This window comes from Perca fluviatilis, chromosome 5 (genome assembly GCF_010015445.1).
Source record: "Perca fluviatilis chromosome 5, GENO_Pfluv_1.0, whole genome shotgun sequence".
NCBI classification, from domain to species: Eukaryota; Metazoa; Chordata; class Actinopteri; order Perciformes; family Percidae; genus Perca; species Perca fluviatilis.
Genome location: NC_053116.1, coordinates 20742844 through 20760763, shown reverse-complemented (window position 1 = coordinate 20760763; position 17920 = coordinate 20742844). Strand labels below are relative to the sequence as shown.

The 17920-nt window shown below is 39.3% G+C and overlaps 3 protein-coding genes across 5 annotated transcripts; 1 reads left to right on the top strand and 2 right to left on the bottom strand.

Annotated features, from left to right (window-relative positions):
- Positions 1-1318: 1318 nt before the first annotated feature.
- cbx5 (chromobox homolog 5 (HP1 alpha homolog, Drosophila)) lies at positions 1319-5711 on the bottom strand. Its single transcript, XM_039800291.1, has 5 exons — positions 5547-5711; positions 4868-5048; positions 4139-4376; positions 3841-3941; positions 1319-3093 (listed from the first exon to the last, which is right to left on the bottom strand). Exons 2-5 carry the CDS (start codon positions 4996-4998, stop codon positions 2952-2954), a joined length of 612 nt encoding a protein of 203 aa, XP_039656225.1. The 5' UTR covers positions 4999-5048; positions 5547-5711; the 3' UTR covers positions 1319-2951.
- A 522-nt stretch (positions 5712-6233) lies between these two features.
- Positions 6234-9181, top strand: hnrnpa1b (heterogeneous nuclear ribonucleoprotein A1b). Its single transcript, XM_039800290.1, is given in 12 exon segments — positions 6234-6384; positions 6930-7046; positions 7170-7316; positions 7419-7629; positions 7714-7809; positions 7897-7947; positions 8030-8074; positions 8077-8103; positions 8183-8320; positions 8396-8548; positions 8630-8693; positions 8861-9181. Coding segments are annotated over 11 exon segments (1053 nt in total). The 5' UTR covers positions 6234-6372; the 3' UTR covers positions 8686-8693; positions 8861-9181.
- An 891-nt stretch (positions 9182-10072) lies between these two features.
- Positions 10073-15209, bottom strand: nfe2 (nuclear factor, erythroid 2). 3 transcript variants are annotated; one of them, XM_039800289.1, is made up of 4 exons: positions 14929-15209; positions 12941-13019; positions 12709-12846; positions 10073-11546 (listed from the first exon to the last, which is right to left on the bottom strand). In XM_039800289.1, exons 2-4 carry the CDS (start codon positions 12986-12988, stop codon positions 10266-10268), a joined length of 1467 nt encoding a protein of 488 aa, XP_039656223.1. In that variant the 5' UTR covers positions 12989-13019; positions 14929-15209; the 3' UTR covers positions 10073-10265. The 3 variants fall into 3 exon arrangements, with proteins under 3 accessions (XP_039656223.1, XP_039656222.1, XP_039656221.1); XM_039800288.1 differs by lacking the exon at positions 14929-15209 and adding an exon at positions 13145-13576; XM_039800287.1 differs by lacking the exon at positions 14929-15209 and having other exon boundaries at positions 12941-13575.
- Between the last annotated feature and the right edge of the window lie 2711 nt (positions 15210-17920).

The window sequence follows — 17920 nt, the reverse complement described above, 5'->3', positions numbered from 1 at the left end:
TCCATCACTTTAGACGTAGCTGAGCAGCACTTTGTGGGTGTGTGTGTGTGTGTGTGTGTGTGTGAGAGAGAGAGAGAGAGAGAGAGACACTAAAAGGTAGCAAGAAAGAAAAAGAGGGTGGTGAGAGAAGAGCAAGGATTAGATTCAACCTTCACTGCAGTTCATTACTCATACTGCAGTAGGCCCCCATTGCAAAGACACCAGTTCTATGAATCATAATAAACAACTAATTTCCAGTTTTTGTCATGGTGGCCAGATTGTGACAAATGTCCTTACATTTTGAAGTATTGCTTAAGTGCTTTTGTTCCCTCGTTATATTCATTTAGTTACTTTTAAAATTAGAACAAAACTTTTCCTCACGTATTACAGCATTAAATATTCTGTGCATTTGGTTTGTTATTCAAGTTTTTGTGGTGCTTACAATGAGTTCATATTTTTATGGCGGCATCATTACATCAAATGGAAGTGGGGTGCCTTAGAGGCCTGGGGATTTAAGGCGCCAACCATGCATGAACCATATATGTCCTTGGTTTACATCAGGCCTTTGTTGCATGTCATTCCCCATCTCTTTTTCTCTCTCCCCTCATTTCTATGGATTACTATCTCTAACTGCTTAAGGCATAACATGGCACAGACAAATTAAATGGTGACTTTAGAAACCCCACTAGAATTTAAAAAAAAAATCTGTGTGAGTTTGAACACTACATGCTTCACTACACAACATGAGTCACATACAGGTGGATTCAGCAGATGTTAAGAAGCCAATGGACATCCTGGAGCAAGCTGTGATGTTAGTTGGTAAACACAACATTAATTCATGCCCCTCTAAAAGATGCATAATATTCTATAAAGGTTGTTCAGGAGAGATTCATTTATGAATAGTTTGTGTGTTTAAGTGTTTGAACTGTGAATGACTTGTATAAAAATGGAGTTATGACTTTGCATTGGTGTTGTTCAATAGTGCCATCTGCTGGGGGAGAGCAGTTGGTGCTCTAGAAACTCAACCAAGAAAACACAAACTGGTCTCATTTCAACAGAGGCCACATTAAACAGCTTTGGTCTCATATTTGTGACTTATGTTTTATTATTCCCCAGGACATATGTTTATTTTCCCCTCCTGATAATACATTTCCTGATGTTGATAGGGTTTAGTGTACTTTATTTAATACTTGTTTCATCCAAAACATCAATGACTCATGACTTTTTCTAAACTTCCTGGCTCACAGTAATTTACTTAATCCTAGGGTGTAGGTAAGTAACTTGTTCTGTCGGCAGGAATTCCATTCAAATTCTTAAACAAAAGCCAACTGACAGCAACTTTAACATTGAAAATGTTTATTAAAGGGGGCTACTGTACACATATTTGTAACATTTAGTCGACACAAGAAATAGTCTACCTTTTAAAAATTCGGCACCAGCAAAAACTGAGGACAAAGCTCAAGGGTGTGAAAGGACAAAATATATTTAATAAAAAAAGGAAATTACCCCAAAACCATAATCTTAGTGATAAGGGACATGATACATTTACTGTATGCATGAAAGGGAGAAGGTCACAGCCTTCCTTTAGAAGGCTGATTAAAGCCAAAAAAAAAAAAAAAAAACATCTCAGTCTGTAGACACTAAACATTTGGTCCTAAGAGTTCATCTTGGAGCACAGCATTTCAAACTATAAAACCAGCATCCATCTTTTGTATAAGAATGACCTATTGTCATGTAGCAACTTCTTCCATCTGAAAAAATGTAAATACTTGATGAAAATAAAATTAGTCACCACAATAAAAGCCAGGATATGCATAATCTAATCAGAAACTGTTTTTTTTAATGTTTCAAATCAACGATTCCAATGATAAAATACTACTAGCTAATTGCGGAGTGAATTTCTCCAATTTTCACTGTAAAAAGAAAAAAGAAAAGAAAATCTATGATAAATCACCAACAAAATCAAATACACCATTAAAACTGCAGGGTTGTCAGATATGGTCAAATGGTCAAGAGACTTTCAATATTTAACCACAAGGTGGCAGACCCCAAAGATTGGTGATGAGTGCTGGTTTCATTCCATGTGGATACAGTGAAGATTGTCCAATGTGTGAACATGAGACTGGTCCAAATAACACTGCAGTTTAAAAACAAAAAACTGGTTGAAAACAGCACAACATTTTTTTTGCTGTCCATTTACTGGTGATAACAAAGAAATTAAAAACCACACGTTTACATGTTAAACTTGGAAAGAGATAAAAAAAAAAAAAAAAAACAACTCACAAGGATATCATCACTACATTATTAAGAGATAATTGGCCGGCGTCATCTGCACATTTGCAAATTGAGCAGTCATATCCTGGTAGAGAGGACAAACTGAAAAATCTACAAGAGATAGTTTTTTTTTGTTTATTCGTTTTAAAAAGGAAGCGATTATGCAGTCAGGAAAGTGCTGCGGTGGTTGCTTCCTGAATATTGATACTGCGGTTTTATCCTCAGTGGTGTTAGTGGGTTCTTAAAGCAAAGAGGTACACTGCCTGTAAAGACTTGATGATGGGGGTTGTGCACCTGCCATGGGGCAAGCTCATAGGTAGCACCGCTTGAACCAAGCTCTCAAGACTGTTCTGAGTTTTAACAGATGGCCATGTGCTCATAGATGAAACATACCTTACTGACACAACTGTAACTTGTAAGCACTAAAACATGTGTTAAAGACATTAAAAAGAAGGTAAAAGAATACAAAGAAAATACAAAGACAGAACAGCAGAAAACCTCCCCAGTAGCATGTCACCCATGTCCGCTACAGCTTCCCCTGTCCTCCAGTGGGGCATGGGTGGAGATAACACGACTGTGTTCGCTGTCTTTGTTGGACATGGTGAAGAGCAAGGATGGGAGGTTTGGGTGTGAAAAATGTCTGACTCAAGGTTGTCCCTGCAGTGGAGGTGGTACGGTTTCCTCCAGAGGTGATGCACTCATGCACTGACCACGTCCTTCTCCTTCTTGTCGCTGTCTTCATGCCAGGTGAGACGTTCCTCGTAGAATGCTATGACAATTTGTGGGCACTTATGATTGGCCTCCTTGGCAAGCACGAGATCAGCCTCATCAGAGTCTTTCCTGCAAGAGAAGACCAAAGTGTGTCTTTAAAAACTAGTTCAGACTTGTGAATCTCTGCAAAAGTTGGATATTACACTCAATAAAAAAATAAAAACTACTAAATTTTTTCCATGTGTAGTGTCTGTCTTGGACTAGGTGGCAACTAAATGTTTTATACATTTTAGAAGTGTACATCATGAAAAAAATTGTCCTCTGTAAGCCTGCCAACTTTATAACATCAATAAATAAAAATCAGCTGTCCTTGTAAAAAGCCATTATAAAACTATTTTTTCACTATAAAAGGTTTAAATGAAACTGTCATTAACAAGTCAGTGATATTTAAACCATCATTTAAAAGTAATTGTTTTAAAAGGTATTTGTGTACATTTTAAAATCAGCATTTCGTAAAACCCCTGTGTGGGATTTCTTTAACAAAGGAGTTTGTTTTTTGTGTCTTTAGGGCCTGAGCTAGCCCAACGGTGCCTAGCACGAAGTGCGAGGAACCTATTGTTTTTGTACATATTAAAATGCAACTCCACAGGTCTTGAGTGACCACTTGTGATCGAATCTCACTTCCCTGTACTATATGCACATAAACACGTAGTAAACACATGGCTAATACGATGTAATACCAAAGTCAATAGTCATTTTAAGACCTGTGCATGAAAGAAAAACATTTCTAATGATAATATTGATGTCTTTTTAAATAGGGATTAAATTCCAGAGCACCGTTGGGCCAAAACATGATGAACATGTTACGAAACCTACCACTTCATAAGAAACATTAGGTCTCCACACGAGTCAGTTGCTCCAATGATCTTCTCTGGCTCAAGTCCTCTCTCAAAGCCACGTGCAACTAGAATGTCATCCTGAAAGATAAAGAGAAAAACGCATTTTTTATAGTATACAAGAAATGCTAAAATGCTGTAGTATGTTACCAAGAGCAGCACACAAAGCCTGAAAAGGGTGTCAACCTCACAAATGCAAATCTATCTAAACTGACTTTCAATGCTATTTACCATGTTTTTGAAAGATGATAAAATGACTGCACCAACACATTACATACCTCCTTCTTCTTCTTGGGCTTACTTCCACCCTCCTCATCGTCATCAGAGCTTCTCTTCTTCAAGCTACTCGAGTCTTTGGAGCGTGCCAAGGAGGATGTGACTGATTTGCTGCCCCCACTGCTAGGAGTGGAGCTTCCACCACTGCTGCTGCTGCTGCTTTTCTTGTACGTCTTCATGAATTCTGAAATAAGCTCAGGACAGTCCAGATTTTTCTCTGGCTCCCAGGTGTTGTGCTTTCTGAGGAAGACCACAGTGCAGCAAGTCAGTACCAGTATAGCAATAAGTCTTAATCAACAGCACTGATCAGAGATTATCTAATGGAAATCAATATTATAATATCAAACTTGATAACATCCGCACTTTCCAAAAAAAAAAATATTATATTTTTTTTTTTTTTTTTTTTTTTTTTTTTTTTTGGTTTTTTTTTTTTTTTTTTTTTTTTTGAATATTGTATCTGACTCAAATATGTAGTGAATGCTGGCTTGGCTAGTAACACAATGAATTTTCCTTGGTGTGTAAGTGATAACATTAATAGCAGTTTTCCCATTTTTGTTTCAAGATGAAACCCTCCAATAATGCACTCGAAATATATCAAATAATTGTTATATTTCATTACAACTATTGCCCAGCACAGGGTTGATGATGTAACGTTAGCTTGAATCTGTGGCGGTGTAAGTGCAAGTAACGTTAACATTACCGGTTAGCACACTGGCAGGGAAACAACTTACTCTGAATATCCTTTCCACTTCAGGAAGAACTCAACCCTGCCTTTCACCACCCTCCTGTCCAGCACCTTCTCCACCACATATTCTTCCTCATCAGAGGATGAGGAGTCCTCTTCGCGTGACTTTTTGCCCATAGCAAAGTTTGTTGCTGAACACTACGCTGTCGCAGGCCAATGGCACTTCCCTGTACAGGAAAACGATAGAAAGGCTAACGTTAACGTTAGATAATATGGATAATTTCTACCCGATACATTCGGTTATATAACGCTAAGTACGAAGCAGGCACTGGCTAGCTAGATAAATACTATTGTATATCAACGAACGGCATAACGCTAATTCTATTGTCGTTTCTTCAATCTGCAACAGGCACGACAAACTGAAAAAAATGCTAAACTAATTAGCGTGCTAAAGACCTCTAGGTAATTGTCCACTCTCAAAAATACTAAGGGGCTAGATAACGTTATCCAAAATCCGAATACGTGCACAAAGGAATGAAGATATGTTGTTAGCTAAGCAACTAGCTATTCAATGGGCATGATAGACAAACTTGCTAATCGAGGTAACGTTAGCCAGAAGCTAACGTTTCAACAAGCTAACGTTACACAACGTTGATACCAAATCGCAAATGTAGAACGATACTTGTAGCAGCATGAAGCATTGTGATGTGTTAACCACTTCTTACCCTTGGACGTGTAGACCGCCGGTCTTGAACAGTTCACTTCAGGGATAACGCGTCTTTTGTGGTTATACGATGTTCAAAGCTAACGCTGGGGCTACTTTAGCATCTAGCCTGCCCTGGATCATTTATGAAGGTGCTGTGCGTAGGCTTGTCTGTGCGTAGAAAAGCGCGCGTTAAAGGCGCACAATGAATGTACACGCCCCTCGGTCAGTTGATGACCTACATACCTACCGTGAATATACCTTCATTTTTCAAGAGTTCGTTACACGTTTATTGTAATACATTTACATTGTGTGTCTCGATAGAAATTGTACATTGTATATATATATATATATATAGGCGTTTAGCTATGTCAAGGTAGTGAAAGGTGTACTGGCGTGGCGTTGCTTCACTGAGAAAGGCACGGCTCCACCTCCACCCACATGTCAAACATCTGAATCGTTTAATTTAATGTGATGTTTTCTGTGCATTCCGTCAGTGTATTTGTGGCCTTTGTGTCCATTATGTTTTCACAGCATCGCGCACAAAAAGCCATATCTAACATATCCCTAAACACACCATAACATCCATTTTTTTTTATCGTCGTGGTTGTGAGATGCACCGCCTACCGTCAGATTATTGGTCGTTGATTGTGACTGATTGGATTGGGACCAATCAAGACTCAACCAATGCTGACGACAGACTTCAGCGCGAACTCCTGACCAATTGCTGTGTGAAAGAGGTGTTTCCTTTGCTATTTATTCTACTGTTCAGGAACGGGGGTAGGCTCGACTGACGCAGATCACTTCTCTCCGGCCTGTTCACAAGTCTTCAAGGATTTACTGCCAAGATGTCCAAAGATGTGAGTATTGCTTCGAGAAGCCTATTATCCAGTTTTCCTCCAAATTGGGTTTTGAGAAACTAGTTATTTGAAGCTATTGTGAAAAGGTTATGTTCAATGCAGACTGCGTTTTCATCATTGCTACCGCAGCTATGAAGCATTGTAAAGCCGCCATTTTATAACAGCTGGGCCTCGTGGCCTTTTGTTCCTGCTGGTAGTTATGCACGAAATTCAGATATTTCAATGAACGCATGTTTTAAGTAATACTATGCGAAAGATAAACTCTACTCGAACAAGCATGCGTTTAGTGATTGCATACAACTGCTGCTGAAATTACTCTATTATCAGACAGGTCCGCTAACGTTAATGGCCGCGACGTCTCCTCCGCCCTGTCTCGATTTTTGATATGTGAAATAAGATTGGATAAATACTGTTACTGCATTGTTAATTCTGGGGCGGTTTATTGTGAATATAGTCATTACCGAAATGGCACCCACTGCTCCCTTAAAGTGCTGGTGATTGAACCCTGATGCTAGTCTCTTGTATTGTCCATTGTGTAACGTTAGGTCCCACGTGAGCCGGAGCAGCTTCGCAAGCTGTTCATTGGAGGTTTGAGCTTCGAGACCACAGACGAAAGCCTGCGGGCTCATTTTGAGCAATGGGGGAGCCTTACAGACTGTGTGGTAAGTGGGTTTCCTATCACCCCTTTTTTTTCTTTTCTTTTTTTTTCCTTTTCTTTTAGTAGCATAAATGGAAAGCATGCATATGTTATTTGTGGGTAACACTGGGAATACTTGTGTTTTTAGGTCATGAGGGATCCCACCAGCAAGAGATCCAGAGGCTTTGGCTTTGTTACATACTCGTCAGTGGATGAAGTTGATGCTGCCATGTCTGCCCGTCCCCATAAGGTTGATGGAAGAGTTGTTGAACCTAAGCGAGCCGTTTCCAGAGAGGTATGTTTGATTAGATGCATTTGACAAAACTTTCCTTGAGGAAATTACTTTAGCATAGAAAGGAGAGGCATGTGTAGTGAACAATGGCGAATGTCTTCACAGGACTCAAACCGGCCAGGTGCCCACGTAACAGTGAAAAAGATCTTCGTCGGGGGCATCAAGGAAGATACAGAGGAGTCACATCTTCGGGATTACTTCACACAGTTTGGCAAAATTGAGGTCATTGATATCATGACTGACCGTAATACTGGAAAGAAGCGGGGCTTCGCCTTTGTAACCTTTGACGATCATGATTCAGTTGACAGGATTGTCAGTAAGTACACGCTCTCTGCTGCAGACTGAGATTTACCTTTCTAATGTCTTGAATGGCTACCTGATACATTTTCCCACCACGCAGTTCAGAAATACCACACAATCAACTCTCACAACTGTGAAGTGCGGAAGGCTCTCACAAGGCAGGAAATGCAGACAGCAGGAATGGGTATGAGAGGAGGTAAACTTTTTATGCATTAACACAGATTAATTAATACAAACCGCAGCACTCAACCTTATTCCATAACTAATGGTTGTTTTGGTTTAGGTCGCAGCAGCGGTGGAAGGCCTTATGACTACGACAGAGGCTTTAATCAGGGTAAGACTAATAACTGGTTTTAATTAATACCAGTTTAATATACAGCGTCTGAAACCTGAGTCAACATTTGCTTCTCTTTCAGGTGGCAGGGGTAGATATGGAGATGGTCCTTACAATTGCAATGGAGGAGTGGTGGTGGTGGTGGCGGCGGCGGCGGTAAGCAATTTTGTCAATTATTTTTTATTTTTTACAATTTGAAGCGTAGCAATGTACTGAAATAATGTGTATGTTGTAGGCTATGGAGGTGGTCCCGGCGGTCCTGGTGGATATAATAATGGTGGAAACCGGGGGTATAACCAAGGTTACAACCAGGGCGGTGGCGGAGGCGGCGGGGGCTATGGAGGAAATGGAGGTTATGAAAGCAACGGTTATGGTAAGTGTTTGGTTCCCCTTGACTAACTACGGTGTTCAAGATGTGGTTAACTAAAGTGTTTGTTTTTTCTCTCAGGTAACTGTGGTGGTGGTGGGGGCGGCGGTGGTGGGGGTGGCGGCAATAACTACAACAACATGGGCCACTACGACCCCCAGGCCTCCAACTTTGGCCCAATGAAAAACAACTTTGGTGGTGGCGGAGGAGGGGGCGTTGGCGGCAGGAACTTTGGTAAGATGGAGAAAGCAGATGGAAGGATGTATAGTCATTTGGCATGTTTCTGTATGCTGAATATTTTTTATTTGTTTACAGGTGGCTATGGAGCTGGTTCAAACAATGGTGGATATGGCCGTTCATCACGATTTTGAAATGTGAAGTAAGTATTTGATGACGTGCCTAGATTATACATTTTATATCATACAACCAGAGTTTGTAGTTGCAGGGACTCGTTAAGTGTAGATAAACATAAAAAAAATCACTCTGGATCTCAGGTCATACAAAGTCAGTGCACAGTTAACGATGTTGTTCCGTATTGTTCAACAGGACTGAGTACTTAGGAGAGGAGAGCAAGGAGAGGAGAGCAAGCGAAGTGACAGGGCAGCTGCAGGTTTACCTCCTAATCTGCTCAGCCAAACAGTTGTGGCAGGTTACAGCTGCTGCAAGAAGAGATGTACAGTAGATAAATCATGGAGGGTCTTCATTTAAACGTTGTTTTTTGTTTTTTTCATCAATGTGTTTATGGAAAGCAAGCATTCCAATGAGGTTTTATGTAGATTTTTTCTTTTCTTTTCCTTAAGCCTGGTTTTTATTTGTAACTGCATCAAATCAAGCTGAAATAAACCATCATTCAGTTTTTTTACAAAGTCTTGTTAGCCTCTTGAGTGGTTTGGGAAAGGGAGGGTTCACTATTAGATACTGCACAATGTGGGATAAGGAACATTGTACATCAACCAAAAAAAATCCACCTGGGAAGAACTGCACTAGTCACAATGTACACCATAAATCAATGCCAATGAAATACTGGTAGAGGAATGAGAAGTGGTGCACAAATACTTCAATCATAAAGAGCCGATCACTTGGTACAGACTCTACCCTGAGTTCTGCAAAGACCAACTGGAGGATGCTAGCTTACATGCAAGTCTTTGAGGCTAGTCATGGAAGCCAGCTGAGGGAGAGAAGTAGCAAAACCATCGCCAGGATCATTGAAGCAGGGGAGAGTGAGAACAGAAGCCTGAGGCTAGCATGCAGCAGCTACCAAAAGGCTTAAGTGCTGTCTGTAGGTAAGACCAGACTTCTCAACTACTGATAGTATGTCTTGCTTTTGTCATGTAGCTGGTAGTAAGTTGTGTAGCCCAGTAACTTATGTGCATCGTTTTATTTATTATGACTTACACCAATGTTGACTGGTAAAATTGGCCTCCTAACTGCATAGAGGCCCTACAACATTGCATGCTGTGAACATAAATCAATGCTTTTTTTTTTTTTTGCAAAAGATTGCATTTTACTTATTTTAAATTTCTGTCCTCTAGGAAACCCGCTACATGGTCTCGAAACCCTTGACTTCATTTCTGTGACAATGGCTCAGGTAAAAAATCATCAAAACCTTGCACATCACTTTTCCCCCAAAGTTTTTCATTTTATTTAACGGATTTGTGTTTTCACAGGTTCTGATTAATCATGTGGGTGCTAGAAGACTTTTTTTTTTTTTTTTGTGTGTGTAACTGAAGACTGCTATGCAGTGTCTTTATTTTTATAATGTTTTTTTAATAAAGTATTTTTTAAAGGTACTCAGGTGTGGTTCCAGTCAATTGTAAGAGCATTTGTGTTTATTGATGCATGTTAAAGTCATAACTACATGAAAATGTAACTTCCAGTTGATATGCTTTCATTCGGCACAGACAGTATACCTTCTGTAAGGGTATTAAATAATAAGACTATCCCCACTTGTTTAGCATTGCTCTCTCTTTTGCATAGTTGTGTGAGGTACTAAATAAATTTTACCATCGGGTGTCTGTTGTAGGGCGTATTCATCTATTGAGTATGGCTGTCCGTTTTCATCCCTTAAGTGAGAAAATACTTCTGAATAGAGGCCTGTAAGGCGACACTTAATAAAACCCAAGCTGCGCTGGAACTCAAGCCTTTCCTGTGCCAGGTGCTCTCTTTGGGCCTGCAGCTCGTTCAGTTCTCTTTCAAGGTGAATTATGCTCTCAAGCTTCCTCTTCCTGCAGTTCTGAGCCGCAACTTTGTTCTTCCCTCTTCGTCTAATGTCCCTCACCAGTGCTAGTTGATTATCTGTCAGAGTATACTGCGTCAGGAGTTCGTTGAAGTCATCCACAGGTAGATTGATAATCTTCTCTGTGGGGAAGGGAATTTTCAACGACATGGCCCGCCTCTCATCTCGGCTCAGTGGACCTGGAGTGGAGTTACTTCCTTGTGGCTTTATATACATGTTATGTTGTGAGCTCCCTCTGCTGGACGCTCCAGAGTCATTGAACAGGTCGCTCAGAGCAGAGGCCAGACCCTGCTGTTTTACTGCCCGAGGAGTCAGAGCATTAGGTTGTGACTGAGATAAAGTGGGTTGGGGTGAAAAAGAAGACTGTGTACCTGAGTGTAAATACAAGGAAGATTGATTCTGGTAGTCCATTGAGTAATGGATGTGTGCTCTTCTGGCATGCTCAGTCATGCTGTCTGGTTCACCATCACTATATGTCATGCCAATGTCTACACTCTGGCAACCCGGTGCACCACCAACAGGATTATCTGGGGAGGCCAGAGGTGGACTAGAACCTAGAGACAGACCAGAGTCTGACTCTAGATCATCAGCTGAGCGAGCTTGTGAACTTTGTCCATGTGTAGTCCACAGCATGTGCCGACGTAGATCCTGAGAGAGAAAAGCGTTGGCCCTCCTGTGCCCTTGACTGGTACCCGACATGTTCATCTGTTCCCTAAAAGCCATGTGTGGTGGCTGTGTGTGAGAAGAGATGGGGAGCATTCTTTGATTGAGCTGAGCTTGTCCATACATTGCCTCTGCGTTGCTGCCTAGGCGATGACAGACAGGCACTTCTTCAGAGTAACATCCGTCATAAGTGTCAGCGGTACCGAGCTCACAAGCAGCAGGAGTAGGCTCAGAATGGGACTGAGCCATCCCGTATCCTCCCATAGGGACCATGGGCTCCATGGTTTGGTACTGTGTGGTTTCATAGGAGCCTTCACTGGGGACTTCAAACTCCTGCAACAAAAACAAAAGTTATGACTGACAGCAGGTACAACAGTATACATGTCACACTGACAGCAATAAAATGATTGAAGGCAATTATTAAATTTGCAAGACCAAGTGAAATGGTGTCTATTTTTGCATTTCATCTGGCTCTTTCATTTGCCACCACTTCAGCATGCCACCCCCTAGCCTATGAAGGGCTCTCATAGATGTGGTCAGGTTTCACCTGGAAACAGATGGCTATTGTGCGGTGCAGGGGGCCTCTAGCAACATACAGCACTTGCCCCCTCTCACAGTCTCTTCATCCTGCCATCACTCAAATGGGCCGTTGTTGCTGTCCTCAGCTGAGTGTGTATTTGTTTTTCAACAGTTAGCATGAAAAGTGGGAAATATGTATTTATTCCACTACAATGAAACACATTTAGTAATTATAAATTAATTTTCATTTATAAACCACATCTTAATTGTTGTATTTCATACTCTTTCAACAGGACACTGATAACAGCTTTTGTCATTAATAAAATAAATATATAAAATACATTCATATCTGCTGAGGCTGATATAGACTGCAGTGTTTTTTGAAAAGCACAACAAATGTGTCATTTTCTACAGTGGTGGAATGTAATGTAGTACATTTACTCAAGTACTTTACTTAAGTACAAATGTGAGGTACTTATACTTGAGTCGTTTCTTTTCATGTCACTTTCTACTTCTACTGCACTACATTTAAGAGAGAATAATTAATCTGACAGCTTTAGTTACTAGTTACTTTAGAAATTAAGAGTTTTGCACACAAAACACATGTAGTTTATAAAATATGTTTTTTTTTTATAAATTAAACTACTCAAAAATATAATCACCTACAAATACATCTAAAGTTATTTGACTTTCAACCCTTTTTTCATGTTTTTAATGCCCAGTTTCTAAAGTGTGAGGCTTTTTCTGCATTGAGTACTTTTACTTGTAACAGAGTATTTTTACAGTGTGGTATTAGTACTTTTTATTTAAGTAAAGAGTCTCAATACTTCTTCCACAACTGTTAAAAACAATACAACTTGCACTTCCATGATAACACACAGTAATTGGCATATCTAAGACACACAACCTATAACATTTTGCAATAAAAAAACTTGACTTTTACAGTGCTCTCAGTGTGTCAGTGCTGAAGAGTTACCTGCAGCTCTGTGATGGCCATCAGCTCCTGCCAAGCCACATCCATCTCTGTGTCCTGAGGAGCTCCATGAGATCTGGCTCCAGGGAAATTAGTTGACATGGACACTCCACCACACAGCCTGCCTGGAGTGGCTAATACCTTGTAACAGAAAAGAAAATGAATTACTTCATTCACAAGTCTATTTTGGGCTTGATTATGTGTTTCTGTTTTCCCGGCTCTTAGACAGACCTACCTCACAGGTTCTCCTCAGAGGGAGAACATAGTTGGCTGTTGAACACATTCAGGAGAGGCTCTTTCTGCAAAAGATTAACCTGGTAATGACACAGAACAGCAAGTTATTGTCACCTACCCAGCCTATAAACTTTGACACATCAGGAAGTTGAAATACAAAACCGTTAAGTCACACCATGCTTTCAAACACATTTCTAATACATACAGTACATTACATATCTGTAGACCTGTTGGTGCTAAATAAATGACTGTTAATGTGTTGTGTAGGTTCTTTTGGAGCACATGAAGGGTTCAGTTGAGTTGACTCCTCCCAACAGCTGTCCCGAGTGCAGCTATGCCGACCCCTGATAAGACAATCTGCGGGAAAACAGTGCTCTCTACAAGACACACTGGGGCCAGTGGCTGCTTTGAAAAATTTGGTGTAGGCCTGTGCCTAACATGTTGGCAGTAATCTTTAAACTCTTTTGGTTAAGCTCTCACAGTAGCCATTATTTATTTTCTTTTAAGTTTTAGCATCTCCAACTTGTATTTCCGAATTTAAGGTTTTCAAAACACAAATGAAACCGTGGCTTAAACCCCAACAGAGAGGTGAACACTGAATACATTTTTAATGTATTCACTTGTCAAATGCACACCTGCATACTGTATATTTATACTCACACATATGTCAGTGCATTACATAGTGATCCACAATAGCCTTTGTAAACACATAAGCGCATTCTGTTTTATCGGTTCTGTTGTTTTTTATTCTGAATCTGCTTGTTTAGATGTTTTAACCTGGAATCAAAAGCCTAACCAGGGATGGGGCTGCAAATTACCTACACCTGTTGCATTGTTTCCCCTTATGTAACAATGTAACTAACAATAAATAAATGGTAAGAGTCTGCCTTAACACTTAACTTTTGCATGGGCTTGAATAAGGCTTTTATTCCCTACCTTTACATTTCAATAAATGTCATGTCATTCCTAATACTTTCTTGATTCAATACATATGTTTTAATTTAGCAGGATTCCTGATGAAGTGGAAGCCTCAAGCTACTCCAATGACAATAATACAGAAACGGCTTTGTAGTTAATACACAGGGAGTGGTTGAAGGTACCTTTGAAGTTAGAATTATTTGAAATTTTAAAAAGTTATCAAAGTCAGGCTAATTGGAGTGGAGTATCACATTGAGATGTCACAGATTACAGTCTTGGTTCAATGAGTTTAGCCTTTGAAGAGACTTAAATGGCCTGCATCAATTAAACTGTTCCTAATCTGAAAACAAAAATATACATATATATTTGCAAAATGTGGTATATTTCAGTATGAGATATGTATTTTTCAAGTAATTCTTTCTACTTGATGAACAAATGTGTTTTCTCATTTTTTATTTTAAGATTTTAATTACTGACTTACTGACCCTCAAAACTTTGTGCATTGAATTTGTAATATTGCTCATTATTTCAGTGGGCCCATGTAAGGCTATTTGCTATCATCTGCCATGTGTGAATTATTTTGTGTATATGTGTAAAGGTTCTGAAACATGGGGTTATAGTTACTGTATCCTGCTATAACCGGCGTTGTGTTTCTTGAAACTGTTTCCTTAACTGTAAGGAATCATAATTCACTCAAAACTACTCACTGGTTCAATCAGTAAAATTCAAAAGTTGATAAAACAGTATGTCAAATTAAGTCAGCAGGATAAAACTTCTAATAAAATTTGTGGATTTGTGGGAATCTACTTGTCTGTGTTTTTACTGTAACTGTATTCTTTAAAACTTAAATGGAAGCTTATGAAACAATATAATTACATTGTTTAATAGTTTAATTGTAGTTGTTACGTGGTGATGTGTAATGTCACATTATCTGAAGTGCTACATCTACCTAATTAAATATACTGCAATAAAGATTTAATTTAAGTGGGAACATTGTGACCTGCAGCATACAGTATAGCTTTACAATAGAAAAAGAAAAGATCTGACGAATCAGAAGAAGAATGAACATACCTGAGCAACATTCTCTGCTTCTTCAACAGGTGATGAGTGGAGAAAAAAAATCAATAAAAAAAAAAAATCTTCAGATGTGAAGCACAATCCTGGTGGTAAGAAAAAGAAAAAAAATAGTAAAAAGAGAGCTGTTCTTTTTCACACAGTATGTTGTGCTGTTGCTGACATTTAACAGATCACAAGAAGTAAAACACTCTAGGCCTCTTGCTCTATCTCAACTGTCTTTTTCTTTCTGTTCAGCTACACATACAGCCAGCGGCATAAATGGGATGGCTCTGTGCAGCAAACGCAATCTTCCTGTAAAGCACCCACACCACTCTTGTATCCTTAATAGCACACTTGCACCCCAACCTCCAAATTTCCCTTTTGCCCACATGACAAACCACAAACCAACAGTCTGGCGTACAGCACGACAATCATTCTGCCAGTCCACACTGAGGTAGGTAGATGTTTACAAAAACAAAAACCTGTAAGCAATTCTGATTCTAATTATGTAAAGACAATACACATAAAACAATCAGATTAAATGACTAAAAATTTGTGAAAACTAGCCAGATGGTTGTCTCTGTCCTGGCCAAACCGTACAAGAACTGTGTCCTTTCAAATCCTCCTAAAACGAAAGGTATGAGGAGTAGGATGTGGAGCACCTGGAGCCGGCATTGCTGTGAGGGCCCTGTTCAAACAGGGGTGGGTTGGAGGTAGGATTGAGACTTTAGTTTAGCAGAGATGGAATGTACACCCTCCAACAGGTAAGAAAGACTACATTGTTCCTCTATCTGGCAGAGCAACCGCCAAGGGAGAGAGAGGAGCAGGGGGAGAATGGAGGGGAGCGTGTCTTACATAGCAAGTGACCATTAAAATCCCTCACAAAAAATCCCCTCATTGCCCTGATCTGAAGCATTGTGAGCAGTGAACTCACAAAGGCTGTGTTATGTAGAACTGCACTATTGTGCAACAGCTTTCACACAATTATTGATAGTAGAGATGTTGCTTATTTACTGTACCATAGAGCAATTTATCTTTATGCACAGTGATAGATAGCAGTCTGTCTCACAGCGACAATGATGATTTTGGAACTAATCAACATCACATGAAATATTCAAGACATTTTAAGCTCTGTAAAAGACCCCCTACTGTGTACACTGTGTACAACATAGTGGATAGATTTCCTTTTTAAAAGCATTTGTTGATTAAACCATTTGATGGAAATACTGAAATATGCATCTTGTTAATTCAGTTTCTGTGGCTACAAAATATGCTATAGCCTTCAGTCTTTGTAAAACAAGCAGATGTATGCAAGTAGTGTATTTAACTAAGCCTGGCTGGAACTAATTATTTTTTCTCAGAAATGCAAAGCCGAAAAACAGATGTCACAATCACTTTCTTCCTTAAATTAATTTTTGACACTTTTAGACAGAAAACAAAATTACTTAGAGTGGAAACAAATCTCCAATAAACTGCACCACACAAGTATACAGTAATTCAATTAACAAATATTATAACTTTAGTACAAATACACAAAAAATTGATATACAAACTTTCAATCAATTATTTTGTGTAAAGAACTGATTAAGTGTTCACCCTCTTTATTAACATGTGATAAGTCTAAACGTATAAAACAATACAAATTTTAAAAAAGTATAAAGAGGGGTTGAATATTTTTATAGTGGGTACATAAAAACACTTATGATTTATATGATTCACAGCAGCATTACACTTAAAAGAATTCAGACTTTCAGTAAGGCACTGTATATTCAAAAACCATGAGAACATAGAGGTTTTGTCTGGCCCATTACAATATCACATCCCACAGAGACATAAATCTCAATGTTTTCTTTGTCATTGTTCTAAGATGGAAAAAGTAGGTGGCTGACAGAGTCAAGAAAGGTGAATGTCTACCAGGAATCAAAGAAGGGACTTCCCAACCCAAGTTCCTAGCACCCAGCCCCTGACTCAACCACTGCCCCAGCATGCCAAAGAGCACCCTGTTATTACTGCGACTACAGTGGTTTTGGATCTGGACACAGTTCCCAGGTCAACGCCCACTTTCCCTGTTTGTGTTTGTTTGCTTCAATTAGTCTTTGACATCTCTGCTTTCCAGCTTGCCTTAACTTAACCTCTCAGGGCTGTCAGCCTTTTTTTGTTATGCACCTCGGTGCTACGAACAACTCTACTTCAAAAATAGGCCGGACATGTTGGCTGGGAACTGCCCACAGTTGACTCACTTAGGCTTAAATTCTTTTAATGATCATTAAGGTTGAGTATACTAGATGTGTTACATTTTCATGTGAAATTAATGGTTAAACATGTTTTTCTGTTTGGTTTTTCCGCACCTCCTGTATGTGTCCTGGTGTATCCGTGGCTTAATTTGTTCATTAAAGATGGAGGAATGTGGCATCTTTGGTTAACATCCAGAAGGCTGTATCAGACATGAGCGGAAAAACCACCTCACTGCTAAACAAAATGAATGTGTGCCTTGGGTTGTGGTATCAAAAAGGGAATATTTCTGGAGTCAGCTTTTGGGAAAGGAAAAAAGAATAGAGAGGGCAGATGGAGTATTATTATTTTTTTCTTATATTTATTAGATTATAATAAAGTTAGATTACTAGTCATAATCTTGATCTGAAATGTAAAAAATAAGGACATTTTACTTTTTTCCATCAATATTGAACTTCATAAAAACAACATTCATTGGACATAAAATGGTAATATGTGCAATTTCACATATTTTCCTATCCTATTGTGGATGGTATTATGCGTTATTCTAATTTGTACATTTCTGATCTTTTTCAAATGAGAAATTATCTTTATTACACTCAGTTCTCCTCAGAGAAACTGTAGATGTAGACAGAAATGGGATTCAGAGATAACCTTTCCATTGTTTTTCCTTAAAATGTCTGTCATGATGGTCACAAATTATCACTACCTGAAAAACAAGCAAATGAGGAACATAAACATGCAGCATCATTCTTCTGAATGTCTCAATAAGGCC

Bases quoted from the DNA above. Each gene is read 5' to 3' on its own strand.
- nfe2 (XM_039800289.1), bottom strand. From the start codon at position 12,988: ATGTGTTCAACAGCCAACTATGTTCTCCCTCTGAGGAGAACCTGTGAG. The intron at 12,847-12,940 runs GTAGGTCTGTCT...TTCTGTTACAAG, and splicing joins CTCTGAGGAGAACCTGTGAG to GTATTAGCCACTCCAGGCAG. The intron at 11,547-12,708 runs GTAACTCTTCAG...TTTTTGTTGCAG, and splicing joins TGGCCATCACAGAGCTGCAG to GAGTTTGAAGTCCCCAGTGA.
- cbx5 (XM_039800291.1), bottom strand. From the start codon at position 4,998: ATGGGCAAAAAGTCACGCGAAGAGGACTCCTCATCCTCTGATGAGGAA. The intron at 4,377-4,867 runs GTAAGTTGTTTC...GGTCTTCCTCAG, and splicing joins AAGTGGAAAGGATATTCAGA to AAAGCACAACACCTGGGAGC. The intron at 3,942-4,138 runs GTATGTAATGTG...TTTATCTTTCAG, and splicing joins AGCCCAAGAAGAAGAAGGAG to GATGACATTCTAGTTGCACG.